Source organism: Ostrinia nubilalis, chromosome 29, assembly GCF_963855985.1.
Source record: "Ostrinia nubilalis chromosome 29, ilOstNubi1.1, whole genome shotgun sequence".
Taxonomy (NCBI): Eukaryota; Metazoa; Arthropoda; class Insecta; order Lepidoptera; family Crambidae; genus Ostrinia; species Ostrinia nubilalis.
Genome location: NC_087116.1, coordinates 7,676,427 through 7,693,289, shown reverse-complemented (window position 1 = coordinate 7,693,289; position 16,863 = coordinate 7,676,427). Strand labels below are relative to the sequence as shown.

Here is a 16,863-nt window from a genome sequence, read left to right as displayed (position 1 = left end):
GGAAGTACTAGTTCTATTTTGATGATCATCAGTGAGTGAGTGAGTGAGTGTCATAAATGCGAAACTTTGCTTTCGCTTAACTTCGGAACTAAATGACCTACAGACTTGAAATTTTGGATTTTAACTATGTGATTATAGCTTACTAGATGACGAAAATTTCTGCGTTCTGGTCTTATCCAGAGGTTCTCAAATAGGGGCCTGAAAATGCGGCGAAATGGTTCCAGTAAAGATGGTACGGCAGTGTTTGCTTCGCGCTCGACTTGGCGGGGGCACTGCCGTGCCCCCAGATAACTTTGTACATTTTAAAGCCTGTAAACCTTTGAAAAAGAGGCTGACAATAGTGACTGAGTTTCTTGCGCTGCTTCTTCTCAGCACTGGCCCATTTATTGCCCTGAAGCAGTGGTAGGGTTAATACTGAGATGTGTAAAAGTGCTTTTTAAGCCTATTTACAGAAATAAATGAGTTTTTTGTACCCCGCTCTCACAGTTTCGTCATTTGCCCACAGGTGGGCGAGCTAGGCCTAGTGACGTGGGAGCGCGTGCTGGTCCAGCCTCTACGCGGCGCGCTGACGTCACGCATCGTGTCGGCACTGAACGATGCGCGTGAACGCACGCCCGACCCGCGACACGCTGACGTATTGAGGCAGGCGATACTGTCTACCGTACATGTGAGTATTTAATACTGTTAATTATGAAAAATCTAAAACGTTAAAATAACGGTATCGTTGTGGCCAATGAAATGCTGTCATAGTGACATTTACAATACGTCAATGTCACGCTAGCATCAAACGTCAGAATAGAGGGACGCGCGGAGACGACTCCGCGCGCTTTTGTGCTAAGTGATGAATTGTATTTAAAATAAGGCAATATAATGTGAAAGTTAAGTATCCAGTATTTTATTTATGAGAATAGATCTACCGGCCTCTAATAATACAGACTGCGGCCAACAGATGGCGCTAACACGTGCGTTACTATGGCGTAATATACTGCACGTACAAACCTGCATCGCGGTATCGAAGTTTTTTACCCTGCCAAGTATAAATAGAAAAAGCGAGATGGCTTATAAAGAGTTAAAAGTCTATAGGTTCAGAGCTAGTGTACCCACCTTCGGCCCCAGATATTGAGGTAAGTCAGATTCTTACGCCCGTATTCACGAACATTACTATGAGGTCTCACAGTGCGCGTGAATGCACAGGGTGAACCAATAACACACAAACCAATCACAGAGCTCTATTCAACGCTATGCGTTCGACTTAAGCAAGCATCGTTTGCGAATACGGGCGTGTTAGGCTACTACCTACCTAGGTGTTCAGACAGGCCGTATCTAGGTACTGGCCTAGTAGGGGGTCAGATTATTAGTTCCTGCCCCCTCCCCTGGGTAAGCCCATCCCTGGTGACGTCACGAATCGTGTCGGCGCTGAATGATGCGCGTGAACGCACGCCCGACCCGCGACACGCTGACGTATTACGACAGGCGATACTGTCTACCGTTCATGTGAGTAGTTACTGTTTAAAGCACTGCCATGCCTGGTTAAAGTTAGTTCCAGTTCTCACTCATAGATGGCGTTATATCCGTACTTGTTCCCATGTTTTTTTCCTGGCTTCAGAGGATCTTGGGGAGGGGGATAAGTCATACCCAGCTTCTAGCCTAGGGAGGGGGCACGTCATACCCAGCTTCTAGCCTAGGGAGGGGGACAAGTCATACCCAGCTTCTAGCCTAGGGAGGGGGACAAGTCATACCCAGCTTCTAGCCTAGGGAGGGGGACAAGTCATACCCAGCTTCTAGCCTAGGGAGGGGGACAAGTCATTCCCAGCTTCTAGCCTAGGGAGGGGGACAAGTCATACCCAGCTTCTAGCCTAGGGAGGGGGACAAGTCATACCCAGCTTCTAGCCTAGGGAGGGGGACAAGTCATACCCAGCTTCTAGCCTAGGGAGGGGGACAAGTCATTCCCAGCTTCTAGCCTAGGGAGGGGGACAAGTCATACCCAGCTTCTAGCCTAGGGAGGGGGCACGTCATACATAGCTTTTGGCCTAGGGGGGGAGGAGCAAGTTAAGCTTGGGGGGGGGGGGGGGGCAATCATACCCAGCGTCTCGCCTTGGGTAGCAAGTCAGGTGTGTTAGGTCAGATCGTACGTCTTAGTTCTTTCGAACCGAGTAAGCTACCGTTCACGTAAGTATTTGGTGGGCGAGCTGGGCCTAGTGACGTGGGAGCGCGTGCTGGTCCAGCCTCTACGCGGCGCGCTTACGTCACGCATCGTCTCGGCACTGAATGACGCGCGTGAACGTACGCCCGACCCGCGACACGCTGACGTATTAAGGCAGGCGATACTGTCCACCGTACACGTGAGTATTTGCTATTTAAAGCATTAAAGCACTGCCACGCCTTGGAAATGTTAGTTCTAGTTTTCACTCATAGATGGCGTTATATCCGTACTTGTTCCCATGTTTTTTTCCTGGCTTTAGAGGATCTTGGGGAGAGGGACAAGTCATACCCAGCTTCTGGATTTGGGGGGGGGCAAGTCGTAGACCGACCCGCGACACGCTGACGTACTAAGGCAGGCGATATTGTCTACCGTACACGTGAGTATTTGTTATTTGGCCCCAAAAAGCGTAATTTTAGTTTCAATTTTAACTCATAGATGGCGTGTTATCCGCACTTGAGACGGACACAAAACCAAGATGTTTTGGATATCTGACACGCTGACGTGCTAAGGCAGGCGATACTGTCTACCGTTCACGTGAGTATTTAATACAGACTGCGGCCAACAGATGGCGCTAACACGTGCGTTACTATGGCGTAATCTACTGCACGTACAAACCTGCATCGCGGTATCGAAGTTTTTTACCCTGCCAAGTATAAATAGAAAAAGCGACATGGATTTATGATGACTTAAAAGTCTATAGGCTTAGAGTTAGTGAACGCCAGATCTATGTCATTTTAATAAAGTTGAAAAGTCAGCGCATACTCCCAATATAGATAAGAACGTTGGCGTTCACTAGCTCTTAGTCTACTACCTACCATGGGCAAGTTTGATCGTCTAACTAATGCACAGCGTTGAATAGAGCTGTGTGATCACCTTGTTGTCCACGTGCACTGTGAGACCTCATAGTAATGTTTGTGAATACGAGCGTAAGTCCTGCTCCGAGGCTCTTTTTACCCAACTTTTTGATGTGTTTTTCACTTATATTTCTGTATCTTTCCAGGTGCAATCCTTCCGCGTGCGCGCGCCTTTAGCCCTTTACCAAGCTCTAGTACTAGAGCCGTACTTAGCCGCCGCGGGCGCACAGCACGCGCGCGCCGCCGCCGAGTTACTACACGACCACGACATCTCGCACTACATGCAGCGCGTGCTTGAAGGTGAGCGGACACTACCGGACGGGACCGGACACTACTGGACCGAGCTCGCGCGCGCCGCCGCCGAGCTACTACACGACCACGACATCTCGCACTACATGCAGCGCGTGCTTGAAGGTGAGCGGACACTACCGGACGGGACCGGACACTACTGGACCGAGCTCGCGCGCGCCGCCGCCGAGCTACTACACGACCACGACATCTCGCACTACATGCAGCGCGTGCTTGAAGGTGAGCGGACACTACCGGACGGGACCGGACACTACTGGACCGAGCTCGCGCGCGCCGCCGCCGCGTTACTACACGACCACGACATCTCGCACTACATGCAGCGCGTGCTTGAAGGTGAGCGGACACTACCGGACGGGACCGGACACTACTGGACCGAGCTCGCGCGCGCCGCCGCCGCGTTACTACACGACCACGACATCTCGCACTACATGCAGCGCGTGCTTGAAGGTGAGCGGACACTACCGGACGGGACCGGACACTACTGGACCAAGCTAACGCACGCCGTCGCCAAGTTACTACACGACCACGACAGCTCGTACTACATGCAGCGCGTGCTTGAAGGTGAGCGGACACTACCGGACGGGACCGGACACTACTGGACCGAGCTTGCGCGCGCCGCCGCCGAGTTACTACACGACCACGACATCTCGCACTATATACAGCGTATGTTTGAAGGTGAGCGGACACTACCGGACGGGACCGGACACTACTGGACCGAGCTCGCGCGGGCCGCCGCCGAGCTACTACACGACCACAACATCTCGCACTACATGCAGCGCGTGCTTGTAGGTGAGCGGACACTACCGGACGGGACCGGACACTACTGGACCGAGCTCGCGCGCGCCGCCGCCGAGCTACTACACGACCACGACATCTCGCACTACATGCAGCGCGTGCTTGAAGGTGAGCGGACACTACCGGACGGGACCGGACACTACTGGACCGAGCTCGCGCGCGCCGCCGCCGAGCTACTACACGACCACTACATCTCGCACTACATGCAACGCGTGCTTGAAGGTGAGCGGACACTACCGGACGGGACCGGACACTACTGGACCGAGCTCGCGCGCGCCGCCGCCGAGCTACTACACGACCACGACATCTCGCACTACATGCAGCGCGTGCTTGAAGGTGAGCGGACACTACCGGACGGGACCGGACACTACTGGACCGAGCTCGCGCGCGCCGCCGCCGAGCTACTACACGACCACGACATCTCGCACTACATGCAGCGCGTGCTTGAAGGTGAGCGGACACTACCGGACGGGACCGGACACTACTGGACCGAGCTCGCGCGCGCCGCCGCCGAGCTACTACACGACCACGACATCTCGCACTACATGCAGCGCGTGCTTGAAGGTGAGCGGACACTACCGGACGGGACCGGACACTACTGGACCGAGCTCGCGCGCGCCGCCGCCGAGTTACTACACGACCACGACATCTCGCACTACATGCAGCGCGTGCTTGAAGGTGAGCGGACACTACTGGACGGGACCGGACACTACTGGACCGAGCTCACGCGCCCCGCCGTTGAGTTACTACACGACCACGACACCTCATACTACATGCAGCGTATGTTTGAAGGTGAGCGGACACTACTGGACGGGACCGGACACTACTGGACCAAGCTAACGCACGCCGTCGCCAAGTTACTACACGACCACGACATCTCGCACTACATGCAGCGCGTGCTTGAAGGTGAGCGGACACTACTAGACGGGACCGGACACTACTGGACCGAGCTCGCGCGCGCCGCCGCCGAGTTACTACACGACCACGACATCTCGCACTACATGCAGCGCGTGCTTGAAGGTGAGCGGACACTACCGGACACTACTGGACCGAGCTCGCGCGCGCCGCCGCCGAGTTACTACACGACCACCACGTCTCGCACTATATGCAGCGTATGTTTGAAGGTGAGCGGACACTACTGGACGGGACCGGACACTACTGGACCGAGCTCGCGCGCGCCGCCGCCGAGTTACTACACGACCACCACGTCTCGCACTATATGCAGCGTATGTTTGAAGGTGAGCGGACACTACTGGACGGGACCGGACACTACTGGACCGAGCTCGCGCGCGCCGCCGCCGAGTTACTACACGACCACCACGTCTCGCACTATATGCAGCGTATGTTTGAAGGTGAGCGGACACTACTGGACGGGACCGGACACTACTGGACCAAGCTAACGCACGCCGTCGCCAAGTTACTACACGACCACGACAGCTCGTACTACATGCAGCACGTGCTTGAAGGTGAGCGGACACTACTGGACGGGAGCGGACACTACTGGACGGAAGCGGACGCTAGCGGACACTATTAGACTCTCAGCTTGCACGCGCTGCTGCCACCAATGGACACGCGGTTAACACCAATGGACGGGAGGGGACGCTACTGGACACTAGTGGACATCAGTACACACTTTTTGACTATACAGGGTGTTAGGTAAATGGGTATATGAGCCGACACTAGCCCATGTTAACATGGGCATATATAAATGGTATGGTGTAGTCAGAAATTTGATATCATCATTTTATTTTTTTAAATTTGCATACATAATAAATTTTATAAAATCTGATTTGTATGAAAATTAAAATAATTAAAATGAAGATATCAATTTTCTGACTTCAACATACCATTTATATGACCATGTTAACATGGGCTAGTGTCGGCTCATATACCCATTTACCTAACACCCTGTATTATTGGACCGAATTAATTGATCCTTTTAAATTCAAGCCGATTGACACCTAAAGAAAGTCTATCACCCGTATTCACAAACACTACTATGAGGTCTCACAGTGCGGTGGACGGTGCCAAAAACCTATTCATAGTCAATACTTAAGTGGCGGAGTGACACACAAACCAATCACAGAGCTCTGTTCAACACTACGTTCGACTTCGCATAGCGTTGCTGCTTCACTTAAGAAACTACCGTTTGTGAATACAGGTTTATGATTTTTGACTTTGAACGTTTTGTCATCTTGATTGTTTCCTTCGTTTCAGCCAAATGACGTCCACTGCTGGACAAAGGCCTCCCCCAAGGTTTTCCATAATGAACGGTCCTGCGCTGCCCGCATCCAGGCTTTTCCCGCGATCTTTACCAGATCGTCGGTCCACCTAGTAGGAGGCCTGCCCACGCTACGTCTTCGAGAAAAAATCTGCTTTTAAATTCGTGTTTTTTTTTGTTATTTGATAAATTTCTCCAAAATGCAAATCTTTTTCAAAAAGTATAATTTTTTATTATTTGTTGGCATTTTCTGGGTATTTTATTTATTTTTTTAGTATTGCCTGTTATTTAGCATTATTACTGTTTTTATTTTATCAGGATATACCACTTAGTTTAAAAGTTATTACGTTTTCTTTACGAGAAGTAATTGGAAGAAGAAAAAATCTATAAAAAATTAAAAAAAAATCTCAAAAAATTTTTCACCTCTTTTTGTCGATAAAAATAGATCTAGTTTCACATATTTTCATATGTACACTTTAACGTGACTCACGCTGTATAATTAAATAACGAAAGCCAAGTTTACTTATCTCTTACCCAGGTCTGGAGCGCGAAGTGGAGTTAGGCAGCCGCTTCCTGCACTCATCGTCGGCCGAAGCAGTGCGCGGCTGCTACGAGCGCTGTGCGGTCGCCGCGCACTTGCCGGCTTTACATGCTCACACCGAACGTCTGCTACGAGAGGCCTGCCAGGACGCGCCGACTCGCGCACAGGTGACTTGTGACGTCACGAGGACACTAGGCTTGTGACTGTGGACACTAGGCTTGTCTTACTCCAACACTAGGCGTGTTCTTACTCAGACACAAGACGTGTTCTCACTCGGACACGGCTCTTTCTTACTCGGACACTAGCCTCTTTCTTTTCGGACACTAGGCGTGTTCTTACTCGGACACTAGACGTGTTATTACTCGGACATTAGGCGTGTTCTTACTCGGACACTGGCCTCTTTCTTACTCGGACACTAGCCATTTCTCACTCGGACACTAGGCTCGTCTTACTCGGACACTAGGCCTCGCTATCACTCGGACACTGACCGGATCGCTCCGAGCCACACTCATCGTCAGCCGACGCAGTGCGCGGCTGCTACGAGCGCTGTGCGGTCGCCGCGCACTTGCCGGCTTTACATGCTCACACCGAACGGCTGCTGAGGGAGGCCTGCCAGGACGCGCCGACTCGTGCCCAGGTGACGTCACACGCCCTACGTCTTCCACAAACAGGATGGCTGGATACAGTGCGAGGCTGGCGACACTAACGGACAAGGACACTAATGGACGCTAGGCTTGTTCTTACTCGGACACTAGGCGTGTTCTTACTCGGACACTAGTCTCTTTCTAACTCGGACACTAGCCTGTTTCTTACTCGGACACTAGGCTCTTTCTTACTCGGACATCAGACTTGTTCTTACTCGGACACTAGGCTCTTTCTTATTCGGACAATAGACTCTTTCTTACTCGGACACTACGCGTGTTCTCACTCGGACACTAGGCTCGTCTTACTCGGACACTAGGCTCTTACTCGGACACTAGGCTCGTTCTTACTCGGACACTAGGCGTGTTCTTACTCGGACACTAGGCGTGTTCTTACTCGGACACTAGGCTTGTTCTCACTCGGACACTAGGTTCTTTCTTACTCGTAACCGTAACCGATTCAAAAGTTTCGGATAGTTTTGGATGTAGGCAGTATAAATTGTTTTTTGTTATAGATGGCGACCAGACTTAAATGCATTGGTCGCCATCGCTGCACGCCGGCTGATCGCATGTGATCGCGTTGGTTTGGCCGAACCTTAAAGGCATATCAGCCTGATTTACCTTTATAATGCCATCTAGTATCCATTTTTATTTTTTTATTACTTTTTATTCGATGTAAAGTGTGCGGCCATGAATGAATCGTGTTGGACAGTTATTGCAAATTGCATTCTAAAGCACAGATATCCGTAGCCGTAACCGAAACTTTCGGATATCCGAAATAAAAAAATATCCGTTACCGTAACCGGTATAATATTATTCCTACATCCGTAACCGTATCCATAACCGAAACTACATATCAATAACATCCCTAATTTGAATGTTGTATTCTCCTTGCAGAGATGCCTCGACCTCAAGCGTATGTACGCGCTCATCCGTCCACTTGGCGCCAACGCGCTGAGGCCGCTCGTGGACGCGGCGCTGGCTCAAGTCACTCGTGATGGACACGCGCTGTTAGAAGCCAGTCATAATAAAGATGAGGTAAGACCTTATTACGCAGGAGATAGGGCTCATAGTCGCTTACATTTTAGGAAATTTCAAGGTTAGCAAAAGTGTAAAGCCTGGTCCGTGAGCACGTAGAATCCCGTCCAATGACCCCAAGCTGCCCATCCTTGTCGCTCGCACGTAATTATGTTGCTGTCGCGCTCGCACACTCAAGTCGCGACAGCAATATAATTACGCGCGAGCGATCAGGATGGGTAGCTTGGGGTCATTGGACGGGATTCTACGTGCTCACGGACCAGGCTTTAGACGACCATCAGCTGTTAACCAGTCACAATAAGGATGAGGTGAGACCTTATGTCAATGGTATAGAGTTCATAGTCGCTTATCAGACCGCTCGTAGACGCGGCGCGTTAGAAGCCAGTCATAATAAGAGACCTTAATACGCAGGAGATAGGGTTGATTCTTGCATGAACTTTAGGAGATTTCAAGATGGTTGCTATCGTGACGTCAGCAAAAGTGTACAGGGACGGACACGCGCTGTTGGAGGCCAGCCATAACAAGGACGAGGTGAGACCTTATGTCTAAGGGGATAGAGTTTATAATTGCTTGTCTTATAGCGATGGAATAGGGTTGATTCTTGCATGCACATTATGAGAGATAAGGTTCATAGTCATAGTCGTTATCGTGACGTCAGCAAAAGTGTAAGAGGGACAGCTATGAGCTGTAGAACAAGCCACAATAAGGACGAGGTAAGACCTGTGGGCTGTGTGTTTACATCAAACGCGCTCACCAGTAAGCGCGTTTAAAAAATGTATGAAATTTTTTGTTTTTGAACGTTTCCCGCCAAGGGCGCTGTACAATCCGTCATACATTTAATGTCATTTTTTGACGCGCTCACTGTAAACTCACACTAGGCCCTCTTATGTCAATGGTATAGGGTTCATAATCGCTTGCATTCAGATAAAGTTGATAGTCGCTTAATACAAGGACGTCAGCTAAGTGTAAGAGGGACAGCTATGAGCTGTAAAACAAGCTACAATAAATACGAGACCTTATGCGCTGGAGATAGGGCTTATAGTCGCTTGCATTCGCGGCGCTGGCGCAAGTCACGCGCGATGGACACGCGCTGTTGGAGGCCAGTCATAATAAGGACGAGGTGAGACCTTATGTCTAAGGAGATAGGGTTGATTGTTGCATGCATTTTAGGAGATTTCAAGATGGTTGCTATCGTGACGTCAGCAAAAGTGTACAGGGACGGACATGCGTTGTTGGAGGCCAGCCATAACAAGGATGAGGTGAGACCTTATTACGCAGGAGATATGGCTCATAGTCGCTTACATTTTAGGAAATTTCAAGGTTAGCAAAAGTGTAAAGCCTGGTCCGTGAGCACGTAGAATCCCGTCCAATGACCCCAAGCTGCCCATCCTTGTCGCTCGCACGTAATTATGTTGCTGTCGCGCTCGCACACTGACTGCGGGCGCGCGTCGCACAGTCGCGACAGCAATATAATTACGCGCGAGCGATAAGGATGGGTAGCTTGGGGTCATTGGACGGGATTCTACGTGCTCACGGACCAGGCTTTAGACGACCATTAGCTGTTAACCAGTCACAATAAGGATGAGGTGAGACCTTATTACGCAGGAGATAGGGTTGATAGTTGCATACGTTTAGGAGATTTCAAGGTTCATAGTCGCTTAAATTGCGATGGTTTATAGTCGCTTGCAACGGTTGTCAACATGACATTAACAGAAGTGTAGAGAGAAAGCGATAAGTTGTAGAACAAGCCACAATAAGGACGAGACCTTATGCGCAGGAGATAAAGTTGATTTCTGCATGAACTTGGAAGACTTAAGGGTCATTCGGTCGCGGACGCTCTAGCTACAATAAAGACGAGGTGAGACCTTATGTCAATGAAATAGGGCTCATAATCGCTTGCATTCAAGCCGTCATGACGCTTGGCGCCAACGCGTTGAGGCCGCTCGTGGACGCGGCGCTGGCTCAAGTCACTCGTGATGGACACGCGCTGTTGGAGGCCAGTCATAACAAGGACGAGGTGAGACCTTATGTCTAAGGGGATAGGGCTCATAGTCGCTTACATTTTAGGAAATTTCAAGGTTAGCAAAAGTGTAAAGCCTGGTCCGTGAGCACGTAGAATCCCGTCCAATGACCCCAAGCTGCCCATCCTTGTCGCTCGCACGTAAATATGTTGCTGTCGCGCTCGCACACTCACTGCGGGCGCCCGTCGCACAGTCGCGACAGCAATATAATTACGCGCGAGCGATAAGGATGGGTAGCTTGGGGTCATTGGACGGGATTCTACGTGCTCACGGACCAGGCTTTAGACGACTATCAGCTGTTAACCAGTCACAATAAGGATGAGGTGAGATCTTATATCAACGGTATAGGGCTCATAGTCGCTTGCATTCAAGCCGTCATATCGCTCGGCGCCAACGCGTTAAGACCGCTTGTCGACGCGGCGCTGGCTCAAGTCACTCGTGATGGACACGCGCTGTTAGAAGCCAGTCATAACAAGGACGAGGTGAAACCTTATGTCTAAGGGGATAGGGCTCATAGTCGCTTGCATTCAAACCGCGGACGGACACGCGATGTTAGAAGCAAGTCACAATAAAGATGAGATGAGACCTTATGTCAATGGTATAGGGTTGATTGTTGCATGCATTTTAGGAAATTTCAAGGTTAGTAAAAGGTAGACGACCACCAGCTGTTAACCAATCACAATAAGGATGAGGTGAGATCTTATGTCAATGGTATAGAGTTCATAGTCGCTTGTATTCAGACCGCGGACGGACACGCGCTGTTGAAGGCCAGCCATAACAAGGACGAGGTAAGACCTTATTACGCAGGAGATAGGGTTGATTGTTGCATGCGTTTCAGAAAATTTCAAGGTTAGCAAAATTGTAGACGACCATCAGCTGTTAACCAGTCACCATAAGGATGAGGTGAGATCTTATGTCAATGATGTAGGGTTCATAATCGCTTGCATTCAGGTGAGATAAGGTTGATAGTCGCTTAATACAAGGACGTCGGCTAAGTGTAAGAGGGACGGCTGTGAATTGTTAAACAAGCTACAATAAATACGAGACCTTATGCGCAGAAGATAGGGCTTATATTCGCTTGCATTCGCGGCGCTGGCTCAAGTAACGCGCGACGGACACGCGCTGTTGGAAGCCAGTCATAATAAAGATGAGGTGAGACCTTATGTCTAAGGGGATAGGGCTCATAGTCGCTTGAATTCAGACCGCGGACGGACACGCGATGTTAGAAGCCAGTCGTAATAAAGATGAGGTGAGACTTTAATACGCAGGAGATAGGGTTGATTCTTGCATGCACTTCAGGACAGGGACACACAGGGTGACACACCAATCACAGAGCTCTATTCAATGCTGTGCGTTCGATTTGCTGCTTCACCTAAGCAAGTATCATTTGTGAATACGGGCGATAGTCGCTTGTGATTTGTGATGGTCGCTAACATGACATTGACAGTAGTGTAAAGAGTCATGAGTTGTAGAACAAGCCACATATGGATGAGGTGAGACCTTAATACGCAGGAGATAGGGGTGATTATTGCATGCATTTTAGGAAATTTCAAAGTTCATAGTCACTTGCAATCGTCACTTGCAATCGTCGCTATCGTGACGTCAGCAACAATGTAGCATGAGTTGTAGAATTAACCACTATTAGGACGAGGTGTGACCTTATGTCAATGGTATAAGGTTCATAGTCGCATGCATTAAAGCCGTCATATCGCTCGGCGCCAACGCGTTGAGGCCGCTCGTGGACGCGGCGCTGGCTCAAGTCACGCGCGATGGACACGCGCTGTTGGAAGCCAGTCATAATAAAGACGAGGTGAGACCTTATGTCAATGGTATAGGGTTGATTCTTGCATGAACTTTAAGAGATTTCAAGGTTAGCAAAAGGTAGACGACCATCAGCTGTTAACCAGTCACAATAAGGACGAGGTAAGACCTTATTACGCAGGAGATAGGGTTGATGACTGACATAGCCCGACGGATTAGCAAGCTGAAGTGGCAATGGGCAGGGCACATAGTACGCAGAACTGACGGCCGATGGGGCAGCAAGGCTCTGGAATGGTAGCGTACCAAAACACGCAGCGTGCGACGTCCACCCTCAAGGTGGACCGACGACATCATAATGGTAGCAGGGAAGCGCTGGACGCAGGCCGCTACCAATCGATCAACATGGAAAGCATTGGGGGAGGCCTATGTTCAACAGTGGACGTCCTGTGGCTGAAATGATGAGGGTTGATTGTTGCATGCATTTTAGGAAATTTCAAGGTTCATAGTCGCTTGCAATAGTCGCTATCGTGAAGTCAGCAAAAATTTAGCATGAGTTGCAGAATAAACCACAATTAGGACGAGGTGAGGTGACCTTATGTCAATGGTATAGGGTTCATAGTCGCTTGCATTCAAGCCGTCATGTCGCTCGGCGCCAACGCGTTGAGACTTTCTTTGATGGGTTGAGACGCGTCGAGTCTTTTCGTGATTCGACCTACGAAATGACAGATAAAAGTTTGGGAGAAAATTCTGGCGTAATTAATTTTGTTGTACTATATCGTCAATCCATAAGGGCTACCTTTTATTTTTTTATTTTTTGACGTTCATAAAATAAAAATATAAAGTGTGGTCTAAACTGAATAAATGGTTTTGATTTTTGATTTTATTGTTAAAGTAATTGGATCTTTATTAATGAAATCACGTCGTTGCAGGCACACACGCACTTCGTGAACGCGATGCTGGAGCTACACGGCAGATACAGCTCGCTATTCGCAGACGTGTTCGGTGGAGCACAGGCCTTCGTCGGTGCTTTAGACAAGGTAAGCTCATAGATAATAAGGAAGGACATAGTCTGGTCTGCGAGCACGTAGAATTTTGTTCAATGACCCCAAGCTACCCATCCTTATCGCTCGCGCGTAATTATATTGCTGTCGCGACTGTGCGACGGGCGCCCGCCGTGAGTGTGCGAGCGCGACAGCAACATAATTACGCGCGAGCTATAGGAATGGGTAGCTTGGGGTCATTGGACGGGATTCTACGTGCTCACGGACCAGGCTTTAGCTGATTCAGAAGTATTTACATCCATAAAACGAATGTAAACTAAAATCTTGTACGTTGTAAAAAAAAATCATAACTCGAAAACTATCAGAAGTCACGGTGATTTGGGTTATCTTCTGGGCTTCGGCTTGACACTACTTTTTAGGACATCCTGTATAGCAAGGTAACATTTTGTCATTGTTTGGGTCCCTAAGACAGTAGAATAAGATTAAAGGTACTTGGGAATTATATTCCCACTTTTCTGAATTAAATGCGATACGACTAGTCGCCATCTGGCCCGGTTATGTAGTGTTCGTTCGCTTCAGCCGTAAGTCGTCCACTGCTGGAAAAAGGCCTCCCCCAAGGATTTTCACAAAGACCGGCCCTGCCCCTCGCATTTTCACCAGATCGTCTGTCCACCTAGTGGGAGGCCTGCTCACATAACGTCTTCCGTACTCTCGTACGTAGTGTTACTATCAAAAATTTGATGTGACTAATCAAGTCAATGAGAAATAGCAAGTCGAAGTCGGTGCGACTAATCGCAATCTGGTGCGACTACTGACTGCTTGAAAGCCCGTACGATGATTCCTAGCGCGACTATTTCATAATTAATGCGACTAATCGCAAGGCGGTGCGATCAATCGCAAGTTGGTGCGACTAATCGCAACTAAATGCGACTAATCGCAATGTGGCATGACTATTGGATAGTTGATGCGACTAATCGTTATCCGTTGCGACTAGTCGCAAGTTGATGCGACAAATCGCAATGTGGTACGACTATTGGGTAATTGATCCGACTAATCGTTATCATATGCGACTAATCGCAAGTCGTTACGACTAATCGCAACCCATTCCGACTTTGGAAGACCGTCGGGATGTGGTAGATCTTTGCACCTTGCATAAAGTAGTGAATGGTGCACTCGACGCGTCTTTCCATTCTATACATAGCCAGAACGCAAGGGTGTGAAACTAATCGAGTATAGTTTGGATGTGACTTTTTTTACTAAGCTCCTCCAAACTATACACGACCAGTACGCATACGCTGCGTACTGCTCGCGTATACTTTGTAGTGACTTAGGTCAATTATCTTACTCCAAAATATACATCGTCAGTACGCATACGGACTAATCATGTATGTATTGTAATAAGTTCGCGATTACAATGTATACGCGAGTACTTAGTTGCATGCTCGTCATTTTGACTTATTTACCTCTCTTTCTATTGCATATTAATTCATAACTGCGTGTCTACTTTAAACATTGAATCAATTTCGACACGTGCCATTGTTTTGATAAAGAGCTTTTTGGTGTTTCATATTCTGCCATAGAAAAGATATTTGTTTTGGGGCTGAATAACTCTGAAATTAAGAATTATGTATGTCAAAATGATTTTTGTTCTTGAGATAAAAGCTTATAAATAAAAATGAATATCCCTGGACATTTTACACTGCGCTTCTAGTCCCAAACTAAGCAAAGCTTGTACTATGGGTACTAGATAACGGATATAAACATACTTAAATACTTTTTTGTAAATACATACTTATTATACATAGAAGACACCCAGTCCAATACAAACAAATATCAAAATATGTTCATGCACACAAATTAATGTTTGTACTGTGCGGGAATCGAACCCGCTACCTCCGGAACAGTTATCCGTTTCGAACCACTACACCGAACGGTCGACAATTTTAGTTAATAATGCACGTTTAACTTTCTTCATTCACTCTCACTAATAAATAATTGTTATTTAATTTGAAATCTACCTAATCAATTTAATTTCAGAAACCACTTACATTAGTGTTATAAATCTAGATTTATTATAATAATATGTAGATTCAGTAAAATAATAATATTTTATGTAAAAATTAATGAATTTAAAAATGGCATCACCGTACGTGATCTACATAGGTAGTTCTTATTTCTAATCTCGAGGACAAAGCACGAGCATAATATCTAATAAATGTAATAATTTTAAATATAATTCCATATTTTATTAAATCAAATAAACTAAACACACTCTAGTCAACTGTAAGTGGTGTAGTATAGTTTGGAGCGAAGACGGAATCCATCCACGACACAAACTATACACGATCAGTACGCAAAATTCGTGTATAGTTTGTAGTGACCGACTTACAAAGAGACACTCCAAAATATACACGAGCAGTTTCCTATGGGTGCGTTCTGGCCATGTATAGAACGGAAAGACGCGCACTCGACTCTTCACTGCTTCAAAAGATACTGTTTAGGGTTCCGAAACGTTCAGTGCGTCGACCTCAGCTGTTTCATGTACCACTCGCTACAAATAATGTCTCAGTAAATCACCCTATTTACAGAATGTGCAGGGCCTACAATAGTCTTGACGTTGACAATGAAATATTCCAGCATACATTTCGGGTTTTTAAAAACAAATTAAGAAATGCTGATTAGATTGTTGGATTAGTTGTTGTTGTAGCTAACATTAGTTTTTGTTGATTTATCTAAGCACTTAAGTTATTAGGCATAGTTGTGTGCAGTTGTAATCGGTCCATAGATTTGTAAGTGATTTGTAGCTGTATTTTTTTTACTAAATAAGTAGTATTCTATGTACTGTGACTGTACCTATTAACACAGAATAATAATAAGTACTTCGTTCAGAAGATTTTCTTCGCGAAGGTATTTAAAAAAATATATGCTCAATGTCGTTAACAATATGGTGTAATTTAGCTTGTCTCAAGAGTCGAGTACCATTTTGTTGACAAACGTCAGTGATCGGTACTGCGCCGAAGACATAGGGCTGACTTCGGTAAAATGATGTGTGACATGAGGTGCCAAACTGCGGAAAATGGCGGAGGAAATACATGAATAAGATTGAATTATATTTTGTGTTTCTAATATTATTCAGGCAATTAAAAATACTGCAGAGTATTAATTACACCATCGTTTTTACAAATTGTTTATTGTCTTTACAATGCAAATGGGTGAAGAATACGTGCGTGCGTCAATACTCGCTCGTGATTGTCCTGTCGATTAGGTACCTCAGGAGGGGTAGTCGCGCGTGTTTTGTTTTCGATGCAAACTCGCGGAGATGAACAGGCCTGGTTTTACTGTCAGAATTTTGGATTAAAAAAGTCAGTGCGATTTATCACAATTATCGCAAGTCGGTACGACTAATCGCAACTAAATGCGACTAATCGCAATGTGGCATGACTATTGGATAGTTGATGCCACTAATCGTTATCCGTTG

The 16,863-nt window shown here is 47.5% G+C and overlaps 1 protein-coding gene across 1 annotated transcript in view; it reads left to right on the top strand.

The window, feature by feature from the left end:
* LOC135085625 (cullin-2) overlaps positions 1 to 16,863 on the top strand; it is a 37,730-nt gene that overhangs the window by 9,406 nt on the left and 11,461 nt on the right. The window contains exons 5-9 of the mRNA XM_063980401.1: positions 506 to 667; positions 3,204 to 3,357; positions 6,921 to 7,090; positions 8,462 to 8,602; positions 13,314 to 13,421. Of these exons, the coding sequence (XP_063836471.1) occupies positions 506 to 667; positions 3,204 to 3,357; positions 6,921 to 7,090; positions 8,462 to 8,602; positions 13,314 to 13,421 (735 nt within the window). The remainder of the gene's footprint in view (positions 1 to 505; positions 668 to 3,203; positions 3,358 to 6,920; positions 7,091 to 8,461; positions 8,603 to 13,313; positions 13,422 to 16,863) is intronic.